Source organism: Amia ocellicauda, chromosome 1 (genome assembly GCF_036373705.1).
Source record: "Amia ocellicauda isolate fAmiCal2 chromosome 1, fAmiCal2.hap1, whole genome shotgun sequence".
Classification (NCBI taxonomy): Eukaryota; Metazoa; Chordata; class Actinopteri; order Amiiformes; family Amiidae; genus Amia; species Amia ocellicauda.
In genome coordinates this window covers 7,600,908-7,618,810 of record NC_089850.1, presented here as the reverse complement: position 1 = coordinate 7,618,810, position 17,903 = coordinate 7,600,908, and the positions used below count along the sequence as shown (strand labels likewise).

The window sequence follows — 17,903 nt, the reverse complement described above, 5'->3', positions numbered from 1 at the left end:
AAAACACCCCCAAAGCATAATGTTTCTACCTCCATGTTTGACGGTGGGGATGGTGTTCTTGGGGTCATTCCTCCTCCTCCAAACACGGCAAGTTGAGTTGATGCCAAAGAGCTCGATTTTGGTCTCATCTGACCACAACACTTTCACCTAGTTCTCCTCTGAATCATTCAGATGTTCATTGGCAAACTTCAGATGGGCCTATACATGTGCTTTCTTGAGCAGGGGGACCTTGTGGGCGCTGCAGGATTTCAGTCCTTCACGGCGTAGTGTGTTACCAATTGTTTTCTTGGTGACTATGGTCCCAGCAGCCTTGAGATCATTAACAAGATCCTCCCGTGTGGTTCTGGTCTGATTCCTCACCGTTCTCATGATCATTGAAACTCCACGAGGTGAGATCTTGCATGGAGCCCCAGACCGAGGGAGACTGACAGTTATTTTGTGTGTCCTCCATTTGCGAATAATCGCACCAACTGTTGTCACCTTCTCACCAAGCTGCTTGGCGATGGTCTTGTAGCCTATTCCAGCCTTGTGTAGGTCTACAATCTTGTCCCTGACATCCTTGGACAGCTCTTTGGTATTGGACATGGTGGAGAGTTTGGAATCTGATTGATTGATTGCTTCTGTGGACAGGTGTCTTTTATACAGGTAACGAGCTGAGATTAGGAGCACTCCCTTTAAGAGAGTGCTCCTAATCTCAGCTCGTTACCTGTATAAAAGACACCTGGGAGCCAGAAATCTTGCTGATTGATAGGGGATCAAATACTTATTTCCCTCATTAACATGCAAATCAATTTATAACTTTTTTGAAATGCGTTTTTCTGGATTTTTTTGTTGTTTTTCTGTCTCTCACTGTTAAAATACACCTACCATTACAATTATAGACTGATCATTTCTTTGTCGTTGGGCACACGTACAAAATCAGCAGGGGATCAAATACTTTTTTCCCTCACTGTAGGGGGTTCACGATGCATACATACCTTCTCTGTAATATAGTGTACATCTCTATGCCATTGTCCTGACAGGGCATACAACAAGGTAGTATTGCAGTACAATATTGTGAACATTGTAGTAATAAATATTACCCAATACCCATAATTGTATGTATGTATGTATCTAGGTTGTCACAGAATCAAACATGATGCTATTACTGCTGCTGTGTGTCCAACATTAATGTGTCCAACACCTACTGCAGTGCTGTATAGCCGCACTATCCTTGGTGATTGATGTAAATCCATTAGCTTACTTACTCAGAAAGTGAGTTTATTTTTATCTTTTGAAAATAGTGCTTACAGTGTGTTTCTGACAAAGCTAATGGTTGATTTACTTATTTATTTTACTTAAGCGTTGTTAAATTCAGTGCATATTTGGATGCCCTATTATTATTATTATTAATAATAATAATAATAATAATAATTTATTGTAATTGATTTCTTAAATTTAGTTTGGCTGAATTTGATTAATGATCCACTCTAACTGAATATCAATGAGTTCATTTTCCTTGCTTTGTCTTACATTTGCTAGGAGTTCACATTCCCTGAACCATGTTACTGAAACACAATTCTAAGAGAAGCTGTGTAAAAGCCTTAATAATCTTATTATAATTGTTTGTCTACTCTGATCCAGTTTAACTTCAGGAAAATATATATAATTTAAGGGGAAAAAATGAAATAAATGCATGGTTACAATATGCTCATGTGGAGCAATTATGAGGGGGGCGAAGCATCAGTGTGAAGCCGGTACACCCTGCAGCATATCTTTGCCTATGTCGTGGGTTGCTGTTGCCAGGTGTACAGTGCTGTCCAGATGTCCACAGACATGCTGCATGCCACTAACTACATTGTATGTATGTATGTATGTATGTATGTATGTATGTATGTATGTATGTATGTATGTATGTATGTATGTATGTATGCATGTATGTTTAGCCATTCAGACTCTTCAGACTCAGCACACATACAACCATATATAAAAACAGAGACAGACCCACATTTTCCATTGTTGACCGGGTATTGGAATGTCAATGTCCGCTGGACTGGAGCTGTCCTCTGACATAGTGCTGTGCATGGCGTGTGTGTGCCATCCTTTTCAACTAGTTATTTTGCAAGCAAACCTGTTTCTTGCGTGGCACACAGCTATGAATATAGCAGGAATTACGGATAATTTCAGTCACTTCCCTCATTTTGCACCTTGCATACATAAAGGTTGAATGGCACAGAATGAATTTCACGGTGCAAAACAGGGTTTTGAATATGGCAAATAATGCAAATTTGTGCATGATAGCCACAAATATATGGCCCAAAATGAAGGTCTAAATGAGTTCTCTTCACTTCACAATTATATTTTCTCTGATCAAGAACTTGAATGTTACAAGATTGATTTAAAGATAATTATCTTGATATTTCACAGTCATTTGTTGGCAGCACAAATCGCTATGTGTTGGATTCTAGGTCTTAGTTTTCCATCCACTGCAATCAGAGAATGTTTCTAATTTATTTTATTTTTTATATATAACCATTAAATGTTACATGTGGTAAAATTATATAACAAAACATATACAGAATATAACACAAAATGTTATTGAGGGAGAATACAGCAATATATTAGGCATACTGTATAACTAATGTAATGTACAATTAATATGGACTTGCGAGAATGTTTTTTTTTCTTTGTACACATGCTGAGAAGAAATTCAAAGAAGTTCCCTGGTACCATCATTTTACTGAGGATAGAAGATGACAAATAATAATTTAAGACAGAACTGATTATAATTCAATGACAGGCCCATTTTGGTTAAATGAGGGAGATTCTAAAAAGACAGGTAAAAAGGCACCAGCATAATGTCAGGTCTTTAGCTCTGGGAATTGAAAACATATCCTGCAAATATACTGTTGCTGGTTTTATCACTGACATTAATTATTATTAATATATTATTATTATTATTATTATTATTATTATTATTATTATTATTATTATTATTATTTGTTTCTTAGCAGGGCAACAGTTCCAGCCTTTTACTCTTCTCTAATTGTAAAATGCTGATTTGCTTCATTGTTTCAAATTTGAACAGGAAGATCTCACTGGCTTTCTTTTGTGCTGCGCAGGTGCCTCAGGATGAGTGGGGAGGGTACCCAGGGATTAACAAGGATGAGGAAATCCCTTGCAGGAGAATGCGGAGTGGGAGTTATATCAAAGCTATGGGAGACGATGAAAGTGGAGAGTCTGACACCAGCCCGAAAACATCACCAAAGGCAGCCATCCGCCCTGACGCCCTTGTCAAATCAGTGGTGCAGAGACCGCTTTTTGACCCCCAAAGGTAAGCCTCTGCAGGATGTACATGCTTCATCCACTTTTAGATGAGCCACACATCTCAAAGAGTGTTGTTCTTTTGCTGTGCCTCTGGGTAAAGTCTCTTTCTAATATAAAAAGTTTTGAACAGATGCTGACTTACTGTTGACCAATGCTGCATCTGCATTATTATTAATATTATTATCATTATGTATGTATGTATTTATTTATTTATTTTAATTATTCAAGCCTACTCCTATGGCCAACTCACTAGGTTAACCGGTTCTTCCACTTAAGCAAAAGGTCACCTATGATACATTTTCTTGACAATGAACAAAGCACCTGTGTACATCACATTTAAATTTATTTAAAGCAAATAAAAACATTCTGATTCTCCTCTTTTAAAATAAACAAGACCTCTATACTTCAATATGATGGACGTGCAGGTTATGGCAGCCTCCATTAAGCCTTGCTAAAGGGAAGTCTCCTTCTGGTGCAGAATCATGTACTCTTTAGCTCAGTAGCATGTAAATACAAACAATGCTGAAAAGTACTTCAAGTGAACTCCTACAGATGCTTGCAATTTACTCAAGTGTTGTGCCTGTATTTTACTGAAACATTATCCTTAAAGTACTTTTTGTTACAGTATTTCTAATCCAAATACTCATCTGGCCTGAGTAACCATAGCGGAACATTTTGAAAATATGTAACCTGAGTACGTTAAGGCTTTACTTGTATTCTGTTTTTCTCCAACACTGAATATCAGAGGCATGCCATGAGCTTAACAAGGCATGCACTCAGGGGACATGTCAACCCTTTGAAATGTTTGTAAACCCAAAAGATATCATTTGATGGAGGTGCTGCCTCATGCTAAGTGCTATATTGAATTGATTTTCACTTGCTTTATTTCAATGCATTGCATTTTCAATGCCTGGTGAATTCAGACAGGTGACTGTGTTTGTCAAAATTCAAAAAATGTAGTGGAAAGAAGAATTTTTACTTTAATATAGTTAGGTCCATAAATATTTGGACAAGGATACAATTTTCATCATTTTGGCTCTACCACAATGGATTTGAAAGGAAACAATTGGGGGGACCACAGATATAAATGGGTGTAAATCCTACACTGTTCTCCCAGTTTGGATGTAACTACCCTCAAATTAAAGAGGAAAGTCTACACTTAAAGATGATCTTGATTGATTCCTTTCAAATCCATTGTGGTGGCATACAGAACCAAAATGATTACAATTGTGCCCTTGTCCAAATATTTATGGACCTAACTGTAATAAAGTGGATTGTTCCAGATAGCCTCACATTCTTAATAAGAATGCATTTATGAAGAAATGGAAGATGTAAAGAAAAAGGAATTTCACAATATCAGTAATTTGCCTGTTACTGAAATCAACCATGTGTATTAAATTATAAGGGCATATTATGTGTTTGACAGCACATCATTAACAAGTCTTACCTGCTGCAGTGATATCTGTAGGTAGGGGTGAGAGGTGACGATCCCCTGGACACATGCCATCTTATACATCACAGCACACCACTGCTCTATATAATTCAATACTTAGTTTATTGTTAAGGAAAACTGCAGCAGCAGAAAGTATGTTTTTCCCTACAGCAGTTCTGCATCTTGGGTTTATTGATGTTAAAACAATGAATCTGCAATAATGGGCACTTGGAAGACTCAACATGTTGCTCTTTATCCCCCATATCAAGAATGTCAGGAAAGAAATATAGTTATGTGTCAAAATTGTTTATTTCATCAAACAAATACTACTATTAACAATAAATTAAAAAATAGGTTTATGCCTGTTAGGTGCAAATTAAAGGGAAATTGCTCTAGAGATTGCGCTTTCCTCACTTATCTCAGAAAAGTAAAGAATCAGAAATAAACACAATTTTACCTAAAGGAGCTTGACCATCTTTCTCTAACAACTCTGGGCTCTCTTAAGCATTTATTCAATTTAAAAAATATTTTTTGGTTCAGGAGTGATTTCTTCTTGTTTTTGCTCTTGCTCCTGTCAGGTTTCTCTCATTCTGCGATGACCTTTCTGAACCCATCCCAGTAACATTGTCTTTGAGCATACATAATTTAAACATCTACCGCTTGGTGTTGCCTGGCAACCACATAAGCATTCCAGGATCTAACTCTGTAAGGGACTAGAATATATTATGAAAACATCTATGTAAAAACAAATGAATCCAGCCTTAACACAGGCATTGATCAGAACCCTCCATGAAAGACACTTGCTCTTAAAACACTTCAGTTTTAAAATATTTAAAGTGCTTATCTCTCTGCCCATGCTTATTTACTGCAACACTATTACTGCAAACTTGTTCAAAGCAAATTTATTTTCCTTATTTTTTATATATTAGTTGTTATGTGAAGCACTATGTGATGTGCAAACAAGAAGGATCCCACATACATCAGATGAAATTGTTGATATTACCAGTCCAAAAGGAAACTGTGACATTTATTTCTCTCTTCAAGGATCCAGTATTCACCTATAAATAATTAACACTTGATTAACACATACGCTCTGCGAAGACAACTTTATCCTTTAAACACAGGTTTGCATGGTTTCCTCTATGAAGTGCAGAGAAATATAGCTTTTCATAATTTTCAGCAATTTCCACATTTACAGCTCCACCTACTGCTTTGTGAAAGGTATGCCATTAGCATAGATTTGAAACCATTGCTTTTTTTAAAGGTCCACGCCATATCTTACTTTTCTTTATTAAAATATTCAGGTCAGGTCTCCTCATAGGAAGACATTCATGATTTGTATGTATGTATGCATGTGTATGTATGTATGTATGTATGTATGTATCTATCCATCTATCTATCTATATATATATATATATATATATATATATACACACACATACATACATACATACACACACACACACAGTTGACAAATTAAAAGAAAAACCTGAATAAATGAGTGGAGGAACATAACAAATGCTGATGCCTCCTAACAGGTGTCTGCATGATATAATTCAGCAATTAACATCCTATCATGCTCTCTGGCATGCATAAAGCAGGTCATTTGACCTTCGAGTTTGGATCAAGATGGCAAGAGGAAAGGATCTAAGTGACTTTGAAAGAGGGATCATTATTGGGACATAAATGGCAGGAGCTTCAGTCACAAAGTGCTCAACTTGCTAGTGTTTCAATAGCAACAGTGACTAAAGTTAAATCTGCAAATCATTTTAAAGTTATTCTGAGTGATCACCTTTATCCTATGGTGACACATTTCTATCCTGATGGGAGTGGTCTCTTCCAGGATGACAATGCCCCATCCACAGGGCACGAGGGGTCACTGAATGGTCCGATGAGTATGAAAATGATGTGAATCATATGCTATGGCCTTCACAGTCACAAGATCTCAACCCAATTGAACACCTATGGGAGATTTTGGACCAGCGTGTTAGACAGTGCTCTCCATCACCATCATCAAAACACCAAATGAGGGAATATCTTTTGGAAGAATTGTGTTCCATCCATCCAGTAGAGTTCCAGAGATTCATTTTTCCTTTCCTTTGTCACCCGTCTGTATATAGTAGGGCTGTCAGTCAATTCAAATATTTGATCGTTTAATCAATGGGCAATAGTTGGTAATTGGTAGACTTATTAAAATAAGTGTAAAAGTCTTTAAGTGGTTGTGCCACACAGCAATACTTTAATCAATATACTAGGCATTGATATTGCAGTATAACAATGCTGAATGGGAATGGTACAAAATATATAGAAATGTATATTAAAAAAAAAAACTAAATCATTATAATCTGCAAACTATATTATAGGTCTAATCGCTACAGCAAACAGATGTTTTGCTCACAAATGAAATTGTTAACTTTAACATTGCCCTTGTAAGAAAAGCATTGCTTGCAAATGAAACAAAACATTTACAGCATTACACAGCATTACAAGTGTCTTTTTACAACTGTAGTCAGATTGAGTGGACACTGATTACACCACAAACACTTCATTTATTTGCTTTGACTGTGCATACGTGTTTTGAAAAAAAAAAGAGCTTTGATGTTATACCAGTCATTTTAATGTTTTAGGTTCATATTTCCATGTAAATACCTTACTCCATTTGTGCTAGTTTAATTTGATCATTTGCCTTTCATTATACCACAGTGTTTAAAGAGCTATTGGTTAAAATAAGCGGTTTTGGATTTTGTAGGTAGTTCGAAATGTCAGCGTTTCTAGTGCTAACCGTATATTCGCCAGTCATTATAATGAAAAAAATTGCTTGATTAAATACAGAAAATATTGATCGTCGATCAATTCATTAGTTGATTAGCCAGTGTGTTTGCCACTGGTCTGTCAGGCAAGCCAGCAGAGGAGTTGCCTAGCTCACCCCAGTTAAGTATCGTTTTTTCATGTGTTTGGTAGTTTAGTTAAGAGATACATTGATTGTTTACATGGTTACTTGTTTAGCTAAGAGTTATATATATATATATATATATATATATATATATATATATATATATTTATATATTGCACCTGTCTTATATTAACAGCACCAACTGTTTATTAGTTAATTAGCAACTTACTTTCCCCACTCAACACGCAGTTTCTATAAATCAGAAGTGGTTACATTGTAGGCTGTTATTATTTAGCATTGTTGTGAGCTATTGATCAGTGTAACTACGTGTGTCTGGCATGGTCTTTGTCTGTATTCAGATTTAAAGCAGCCATTAATTGTGCTATTAGTAGTCCTGCCTGGGAGCGATCCTGACAGCCTTGTGAGTTTATTGTCTAATTCCAGTTTAAATTAGCTGGTGTGGTGTTGTCGTTTGCCACTGGTCCGTCAGGGGTTTACCAATCATACCAATCGCACTGCTCTGAAATTACGTTCATTATGCAGAAAATAGTAATTACAATTAAAATAGTTACCCTAACCCTACCTGGGCCAGATATTCAAACTTTGCAAAATTTTCTCGCAAAATGTGTGCCGAGCAACATGCCAAAAAAGAGAGATATTCAATACAAAGTTTTGTGCGACATTGGAATATAGCATTTTTTTTCCTGTAAAAACCCGCCTGCGCCACTCCACATTGCACTGTTTTCCCACTGTTTGAGCCAGCTTTGCGCATTTATTGGATGAATGTGCACCACACATATTGTGGACAAATTTGTATATTCAGTCTAATTCGGGTTTTCACGCAATTTAAATTCGATTGCGCTATGCACATGTTTAATGACCTCTAAAGAATACATTTGCATCTAATTTTTCCAATTAGAGATTCATTATCATATGCTAATTGAATCATAGCATTAAAGGAACAGGACCGCATGGATGAATTAAGGCAGAGTGCTGGACATAGGCGGGTGTCATGTTTCTGCACTCATTTGTGACATTTTAAAGTATTTTTTGTACATTCATAAATATATACTCCGATCAGCCATAACATTATGACCACTGACAGGTGAAGTGAATAACACTGATAATCTCATTATCATGGCACCTGTCAGTGGTTGGGATATATTAGGCAGCAAGTGAACATTTTGTCCTCAAAGTTGATGTGTTAGAAGCAGGAAAAATGGGCAAGCGTAAGGATCTGAGCGACTTTGACCAGGGTCAAATTGTGATGGCTAGGCGACTGGGTCAGAGTATCTCCAAAACTGCAGCTTTTGTGGGGTGTTCCCGGTCTGCAGTGGTCAGTACCTATCAAAAGTGGTCTAAGGAAGGAAAAGCGGTGAACCGGCGACAGGGTCATGGGCGGCCAAGGCTCATTGATGCACGTGGGGAGCGAAGGCTGGCCCGTGTGGTCCGATCCAACACACGAGCTACTGTAGCTCAAATTGCTGAAAAAGTTAATGCTGGTTCTGATAGAAAGGTGTCAGAAAACACAGTGCATCGCAGTTTGTTGCGTATGCTGATCCCTGTCCACTGCCGAAATCGCCTACAATGGGCACGTGAGCATCAGAACTGGACCACGGAGCAATGGAAGAAGGTGGTCTGGTCTGATGAATCACGAGTTCAAGGTGTTGACTTGGCCTCCAAATTCCCCAGATCATAATCCAATCAAGCATCTGTGGGATGTGCTGGACAAACAAGCCCGATCCATAGAGGCCCCACCTCGCAACTTACAGGACTTAAAGGATCTGCTGCTAACGTCTTGGTATCAGATACCACAGCACACCTTCAGAGGTCTATTGGAGTCCATGCCTCGACGGGTCAGGACTGTTCTGGCGGCAAAAGGGGGACCAACACAATATTAGGCAGGTGGTCATAATGTTATGGCTGATCCGTGTATATATTATGAAATGGTTTAATTACAGCTATTTTAAAGGATTAATTTATAATATTGTGTATTAGGTGAATAATTAATGGCAGAGACATCCGTCACAGACTGCTCCCCAACCTTGTTTGGAGGTGTGTGTCATCATGACTACTTGGTGGTCCCAGAGGCACACCGAGGGTCAAACTGTGAGGGCTCCGCCACCAACGGATTGCCTTCCAGCACACCTGAGTGACTGTGACTCGGCGTGATCGATCCCGGCGAGGGAGCATCCGGAGAGATCCGAACCACCACTGCAGCAGCCTGAATTGGTGGAGGCCGAGGGGGGGGGGTCTGTGATGCAGCCGCTAGGAGGCCTAGTAGCCTCTGGAAAAAAAGTCAGACAAGGGAGAGACACGTGCATATGGTGGCAACTCTGTCTGGCGCCAGTGTGGTGAGCAAGGCAACAGAATCGAGGCGCAGTCCAAGGAACTGTGCCTGCTGAGTTGGCATCAGGTGGCTCTTCTCTCGATTGACCCACAGGCCCAATTCGGAGAGACGGCCTAGAATCAGGTTCGTGTGGCTCTGAACCTACTCCCTCGAGTGAAAACAAACCAGCCAATCATCTAAGTAAATGAGGAAGCAGATCCCCAGGCTAACATGACGGGCTAGCAACAGGGCAAAGGGGAGAACAGGAAACTCAAAAGCTCGGCCCTCAAAGGCAAAGCGTAGAAACTTCTTGTGCGCCTACGCAATGGGGATGTGATGTCATCTTTCAGATCCACCGTGGTGAACCAGTTGCCGGGCTTGATGGCCTGGGACATGGTGTGCAGGTTGAGCATCTTGAAGCGCAACACCTTGAGGTGGCGGTTCAGGTGCCTCAGATCCAAGATGAGGTGGAAACCGCCATCTTTCTTGGGCACTAGGACGTATGGAGAATAGAATCCCTCGTGCTGCCCCAGAAGGAGCACTTCGTGGATTGCTCACTTCTCCAGGAGAGCGGCGATTTTGAAGCGAAGTGCAGCACACTGCAATGGCTCCATCACTCACGTCCACACCACGCTTGGATAGGGGGGTGGCCGTGTTTGAAACTGTAGAGAGTAGCCAACTGATATAATTTGAAGCACCCAAGAGTCTTGGGTGCAGTGTTGTCAATTTGAGAGTTGCTGGGAGGTGTACGGGTGGGCCAGAGGCTGCTTGAATGCCGCAGGGCCACGGCTCAGGTGGTGGGGGAGGCGGGGTCGGACCAGGGTGTTGAGCTGCCATATGCTGCTGGGGGCGTTGGGGGCGAGAGTGGGGGGGCACTTGCCTGCCAGAGAGACGCTGGCGGAGGTCAGCAGGAGGGCGGGGCTGTTGCCTGGGCTGTGGCCTGAGAGCCGCGATGGGGGGGCCTCCCCGTCGACGAGCTGCCACAGGCTGCCTGCGCTGCTGGGCCTGGGGTGCAATGGGGTAAACCCTGGCCAGCTGCAGGGACTGCTCTCTCTCTTGGAGAGGTCGAAGGTGAAGCCTGCGATAGGTGGCGGGGTTGGTGATGCATCATCATGCTCCGAGGGCTCAGCCAGCTGGGCCAAATACAGAGCCAGCAGGCTTTTAGTGTTTCTGAGGCAAGCTGCATGGGCTACTACCTCATACGCCCTTCGGAGGTAGGGAGACGAGCGCAGTCCCAGGTGGCCCTCAGTTCATCGAGGAGGTGTGGGTGGCTGCGATTGCTGACCTCTCACAAACCTGGAGTGTGGCGGGGCAGGATCAGAAGGCCAGGGGAGCTTGAGACACTCCACGGCCTTCTGAATCACCGCCCAGAACCCTTGGTCCTGTCCTGCAGGAGTAGGAGGGATGTCCTCGCTCAATGGAGGAGGAGGGGTGGGTGAGACCAGCTCCACCTCCATGAGGTCTGCCTCCATGAGCTCTGAGTCCACGTGTGGACCCCCTCAGACAGACTCCCCTTAGACTCCAGTGACACGGTGTGGGCTGGCAGTGGAGGGTCATGGTGTGGGGGGGGCGGGACCTGTTGTGCTGTATATATATATATATATATATATATAAATAACTAATATAAAATATTGAGACACACACACTAGTAAGACGGTGGCGAACAGCACAGCTGTGAAGCCAACCAACCGAAAAACAGTAATAATAATAAGGTCTAGTGCACAGACATGACACAGAGAGCTCACGTTCTTGGGTCCAGCAAAATGGCAAAAGAGGAGGAACCTGCACAGATGTCACATTTTATACAACAGGAAGTGGGAAGGGATCTGAATGACGTGTGCAGGGGCCAATGGTAGCTTTGATAGAGTGACGTTTTCGATCGGGTTCCTACAGAAGCGTGCAGAAACCCCTCCCCCTAGGGCAGTGCTTCTGACTTGAAGATAACAGTAAAAATATTATTATAATTATTATAGTATTAACAATATTTACATGTGTGACCGATGCATTCAGAACTCCCCACTCTGGATTCGAGCCGCATACATTGAGCGCCCCTCCACCACAACAGTGTGTTCAGCTCGCTATACTAAAACATAGAGCCTTCCTACAAGTGAGGCATAACGCTGTACTGAGGGGTTACGTGACTATTTACAAATAGGCACATGTAGAATATGCTAGTATGAACATGTTCATGATTATTATGATTGTAGTTTGGATAGATTTTAGGAGTTGTGTCAAGAATACAAAATGCCACGCACATTCAGTTTGCTCTAAGACCAGTGCGCAGTGGTCCAGACTACTCGGTCGCTATGGTCCGGACCTTGGACCACAAAATACTACAACCCCTACTGGCACCGCCAATTAACCTGAACTGCATATCTTTGGACTGGGTGGAAATGGAATGAAACCAGAATATACTGAGAAAAGACAAGCAAGATACAGAGAGAATAAGGAAACTCCACAGAGGTTTAAATGCATTATGCAAATTTCAGTCCAGTAGGTAGCCTATACATTAACCAAGAAGTTGTGCCCGGCCTAAGCCTCAGTCTATCGTAAGAGATCTCACCCGTGAGAGGTGCTCCTCCGTCGGCTTGCGCCCGTACTACCAGCACACGACTGCGGCTGTAGGAGATCTTGCTCTCTCAGCTTGCTGGGAGACCAGACCCTGAATAGCCACAACTTGAGTCTCCACCACTGGCCCATGTGCAGATGGACTTTGGGGGGAGCTTCGCTGCCCTGTCTATGTACAAGGGCAGCAGACATGTAAGCCTTTCCCCCTCCACGTCATTGTGCGACAATACTCCCCCCACTCCTGTAAGTCAGGACCAGGAGTTTTGGGCGGTGATCCAGAGAGCCATGAACTGTTTGCAGATCCCCTGGCCCTCTGACCCCACCCCCCACGCCTCCAGGTTCAAGAGGGATCACCGGCCACAGCAGCCCACACGGGCCCTCCCGCTGCTACCGGACCTCCTGGACGACCTGAGAGCCACCTGGCCTTACGTCCTGGCCCCCGGTGGTCCAGCATGGCATGCGTCAGGAGGACGGCTGGCGGACCTAATCTCAGCTCGTTACCTGTATAAAAGACACCTGTCCACAGAAGCAATCAATCAATCTGATTCCAAACTCTCCACCATGGCCAAGACCAAAGAGCTGTCCAAGGATGTCGAGCTCTTTGGCATCAACTCAACTCGCCGTGTTTGGAGGAGGAGGAATGCTGCCTATGACCCCAAGAACACCATCCCCACCATCAAACATGGAGGTGGAAACATTATGCTTTGGGGGTGTTTTTCTGCTAAGGGGACAGGACAACTGCACCGCATCAAAGGGACGATGGACGGGGCCATGTACCGTCAAATCTGGGGTGAGAACCTCCTTCCCTCAGCCAGGGCATTGAAAATGGGTCGTGGATGGGTATTCCAGCATGACAATGACCCAAAACACACAGCCAAGGCAACAAAGGAGTGGCTCAAGAAGAAGCACATTTAAGGTCCTGGAGTGGTCTAGCCAGCCTGCAGACCTTAATCCCATAGAAAATCTGTGGAGGGAGCTGAAGGTTCGAGTTGCCAAACGTCAGCCTCGAAACCTTAATGACTTGGAGAGGATCTGCAAAGAGGAGTGGGACAAAATCCCTCCTGAGATGTGTGAAAACCTGGTGGCCAACTACAAGAAACGTCTGACCTCTGTGATTGCCAACAAGGGTTTTGCCACCAAGTACTAAGTCGAAGGGGTCAAATATTTATTTCCCTCATTAACATGCAAATCAATTTATAACTTTTTTGAAATGCGTTTTTCTGGATTTTTTTGTTGTTATTCTGTCTCTCACTGTTAAAATACACCTACCATTAAAATTATAGACTGATAATTTCTTTGTCAGTGGGCAAACGTACAAAATCAGCAGGGGATCAAATACTTTTTTCCCTCACTGTATATAACATGTAAACAGCAGGACTGTGGCTCCATTCTAGCTTGTGTAGACTGGAGCATACTGTTGCTGTTCCCAGCGGATGGCGCTCGAGCTGTTCTCGCTGCCTCGCTGTATATATAGTTCCTTGGTCAGCAGGTCTGTGGCCCTCTCTGACTGTGTGCCACTGTGTACATAGTTCATTTGTCAGCACAGTAGAGCTAATATTGCCCTGCGTTAGCTGGTCTAATCAGCAGGCGTCAACTGCTCCTGTGGTCCGCAGGTGGCGCATGAGTTGGTTCCTGCGCCCCGTGGTGTATATAGTTCGTTTGTACGACACTGTAAAGACTGGTGTGCCTCGCTCCTAGTGGGGCAAGTAGCCAATGCTCCCATGTTATGCAAAAAGTGCATGAACTGTTTTCCTGCACCGCGCAATGATTTTGGTTTGATTGTCATGGAAGAGCCTGCTGTTCTCCAGCATTAGCTGCGCTAATAGGTGACAACTGCTCCCGTGTTACGTGGTAGTGCATGATCTGCTTCCTGCACCCCGCGATGTGTATAGTTGTTATGACAGCACAGTGGAGCTGGATGCTCTGTACTGTTCAGTGAACATGATTTCTCCTGTGCTGCGTGGAGGCAGCATGAATGTCCCTGCTGCCACACGGTATATACTGTTATGTCCTGCTGTGGCTACTCATTTGACTAGCTAGCTGTGTGTTATTCTGTGTGTCTGTGGCCCTGCTCCTGCAGGATCAGGGGTTCACTGCCTTGTTAATGTGCGGAGGGTTTTCAAGTTGCTTGAATGGCCGTGTCATATATTGTGCAAGTAGTTATACGGCCTAGCTCCTAGCTGCACTAGTAGAGCAGCCGGTCTTGCTGTTGTAAGCGGAGAGCTTAAGAGTTGACCTCTGTAGCCCTGCTTTGTATATGCTGATTGCAGACAGTTCCCCAGTAGAGCGTGACTGCGGTCCTCACTCCTGGGCAGCCCAGGTGTGGCCGCAAGGGGCCTCTGTGGCTCCTGTCTGGAGTTTTGTTGCCAAGGCTCCCTAGCGGTATCAGCTTGCTGCCGCCTCCCTTTGTGATGCTTTTGTTATACAGTAACCCCTCACCCTTGGGCAGTGCTTGAAAGATAACGATAGGTTGCAAATGTATCCCCAGTTATCTGAAAAAGGAAGCACTGCCCAAGGGTTGCAAGGTCGTGAGGAAGTCCTAGCTCCCACCCAAAGAGGACGAACCTGTGCAGACGTCACCTGTTATCAAACAGGAAGTGGGAAGGGACCTGTTTGAGTGACATGTGCAGGGGCCAATGGCAGCTTTGATAGTGACATTTTTGATCGGTTTCCTGTGGAAGTGTGGAGAAACCCCGCCCCTTTGGGCAGTGCTTTCTTTTTCAGATAACCAAGGCAACAGTTAAGATTAGACATTATATTTTACTGTCTGAAGAGTTTTATCAGTACATTTAAATGTATACCCAAAGATTAAAGAACATTCTCTTTGACACCCACACATCCTGGCAGACAGTCTTTTTACTGTGGTGACACTCACCTTACATTTGTATGCTTTTCTTCTCATAATTACAGAGGCTGTGTCAAACCTGTCCTTCCATACTGCTATGATAATTAGATGACAAGCATAATCAGCTGTCTTAAGTTTATAATATATATTTTTCTTTATGCCAGTTTGAAACCTCAATGTTGGACCTCTACCTGGAATTCTGGAATACTTTTCAATATCTAACATGATTAAATCAACCAATTATTGCTAATTTTCAGATACCTTATCAAATTAACGATTATAAATTGTTAAATGTTTTTAGAATTATGTTTGTACAAAAGGCTACAGAGAGTTGTATTATAGTTAGAGTAATTCTGCTTAAGAGTTGTAGCTCCGCCTTTCAGTGACATGAGTGTAGTGCAACCAGAGACAAGTAAAAGACAGTACACATTCTGCTAGCCCCCATGTAATATTAGTTTGTGTTTAGCCAGAGCAGTGTGCATTACTAACGAATTGTAAGTAACATCTGTAGTTGTGTATGTGTTAGTAGATGCAAACTGTGTTTAGTTATTACGTTTATTTTGGTAGATTATTACAAAGCAAAGGTAGCCTGTTTAAGTCGCATTGTGTGTGTGATCGTTCAGACTATTATTGTTACTATTATGTCTTTGTCTTGATAATGTTTATATTTTCTGTTCTATTGTTTTATATTCATGTTCTTATACTGCTGTGACACTGATAGTAAACGGGCAGGTTAGCTACCTCCATGTCACACTATTGTTTTTGGAAGATGGCGGTGTTAAAGTCCTAGCGGCAGCAGCCTTTGATGTTCAATTAGTAAATATTAGTAAGCTTTATAATATTATATGCCCAGTAGAATTACTTGCTTACACTTAATGATTAGACTTAGTGATTAAACTAATATATGCTGTATACTATACTATACTATACTATATGCTATATATTGACTGTAGCACAAGAATACATCCAAAAATAAACGCATCATTTCACAATTTTATTTTGTATTTCTTTGATGCATGGAGGTAATGCTGGATTAAATCTCTTTACCAAAAATGATTAGGCCTACTTCCATTTTAATAATTAAAGTGGAGAAAATGGAGTAATGCAGTTTTATAACAAATTCATGTCTGCTTCATATAAACAACTGGTTGAAGTACTGCATGGACATACAGAAAAGCAAGAAATACAACATGTAAAAAGAAAACAAATGCATTGCTGTTAAACCGCAGTCTTTAGAAATATATATGATGATGGTTATTTATTCATATTCACGTTACTGATTTACTTTACAAAAGAAAAAAAAACCATTAGTTCAAACAATATGCTCGTGCCTTATAGGAAACAATTAATGTGCATGTGCAATTGCATAGCTCACCATGCAAAATAATAAAATACATAAACTACCAGCGTAAGTTTTTTACTTGGGTAACAAATAAAAGCCTTTCACGAGCAACACAATATTACTTTGCTGGCATTGTCATGAACCACCCACACAACATCAATGCCCCGGTTTGCAGTTACACTATGCAGCAACCTGAACCTCGGTGGACCTCCTGTGGGATTGAAAAACGTTTTTTTTTTTCAAATAAAACACACACATTTTAAAATAAAATCACAAACAGACATACACAGAACCAGTACAGATGAGAGATGGCAGTGAGTATTTTAAACAAACCTATTTCTTCCATTAAAATTAAAGCTGCTTTCGGGACTAGAGAAGCACAACACAAATTAAGTGCAAATGTGTAAAACGTGCATCTAATTATGGGGACTAGGCCAGGGATTTATTTATTGTGGTAATTGTACTTCAAAACACATTTCCTTAAATCCTAAAAATATTGTATTAATGTGCAATATTGTTTTTCATTTAAATAATACCATTAGATTTTAATATTGTAGCTGTCCCCGCCCCCCCCCCCCCCAGAAAATATGGTTTATTCCAAACTGTTTCGCTCGTGAGTGCACAACTGCCATCTTACATTCCATCCACATGCACACGTGTTCGTGCTCACTCAGTGTTACCTTAGATTGAAACATGTACCACCATAAAGCGTAGCAACAGACGATCCTCAGGATGCTATGAGTAGTACCAAATGTGAGGTCATTTGGAATCTGACATCCGCAACGCAAAAAATACTCATCCCCAGATCATGCCCACGATACAACAGCGACTGACCTGTTTTACACAAATGAAGGCAAAATATCGTCAGCTTCTGTCAAACAAGCCAGGCTGACCTGAATTCACTAAATATATGTCATTAGATTTTGATGGTAGGTCATTCCCTGAGTATCTTTTGAATTCAAAATCGCCAAATGGCCGGGAGAAGTTAGAGATAACGGGTAGTGTCGAGCACGAGTAAAGGAGCCGTATTTTGCATCCCTTGTTTGCTGTTTTCTAATGTGTGCAAGCTCGCATCAGTGTAAATAGTCTTTACGGATTTAGACACAGAAGCAGCCAACATAAACGATCTACAAAAGGAGATTATGTTTTTGAGAAAAGAGTAGAATGCCATTCTTTCTGAGTCAAAGA

At 41.7% G+C, this 17,903-nt stretch overlaps 1 protein-coding gene across 1 annotated transcript in view; it reads left to right on the top strand.

Moving 5' to 3' along the window:
- Positions 1-17,903, top strand: part of LOC136757590 (disks large-associated protein 2-like) — an 88,233-nt gene that overhangs the window by 33,165 nt on the left and 37,165 nt on the right. Inside the window, exon 2 of the mRNA XM_066712411.1 lies at positions 3,102-3,313. Within this exon, the coding sequence (XP_066568508.1) occupies positions 3,102-3,313 (212 nt within the window). The remainder of the gene's footprint in view (positions 1-3,101; positions 3,314-17,903) is intronic.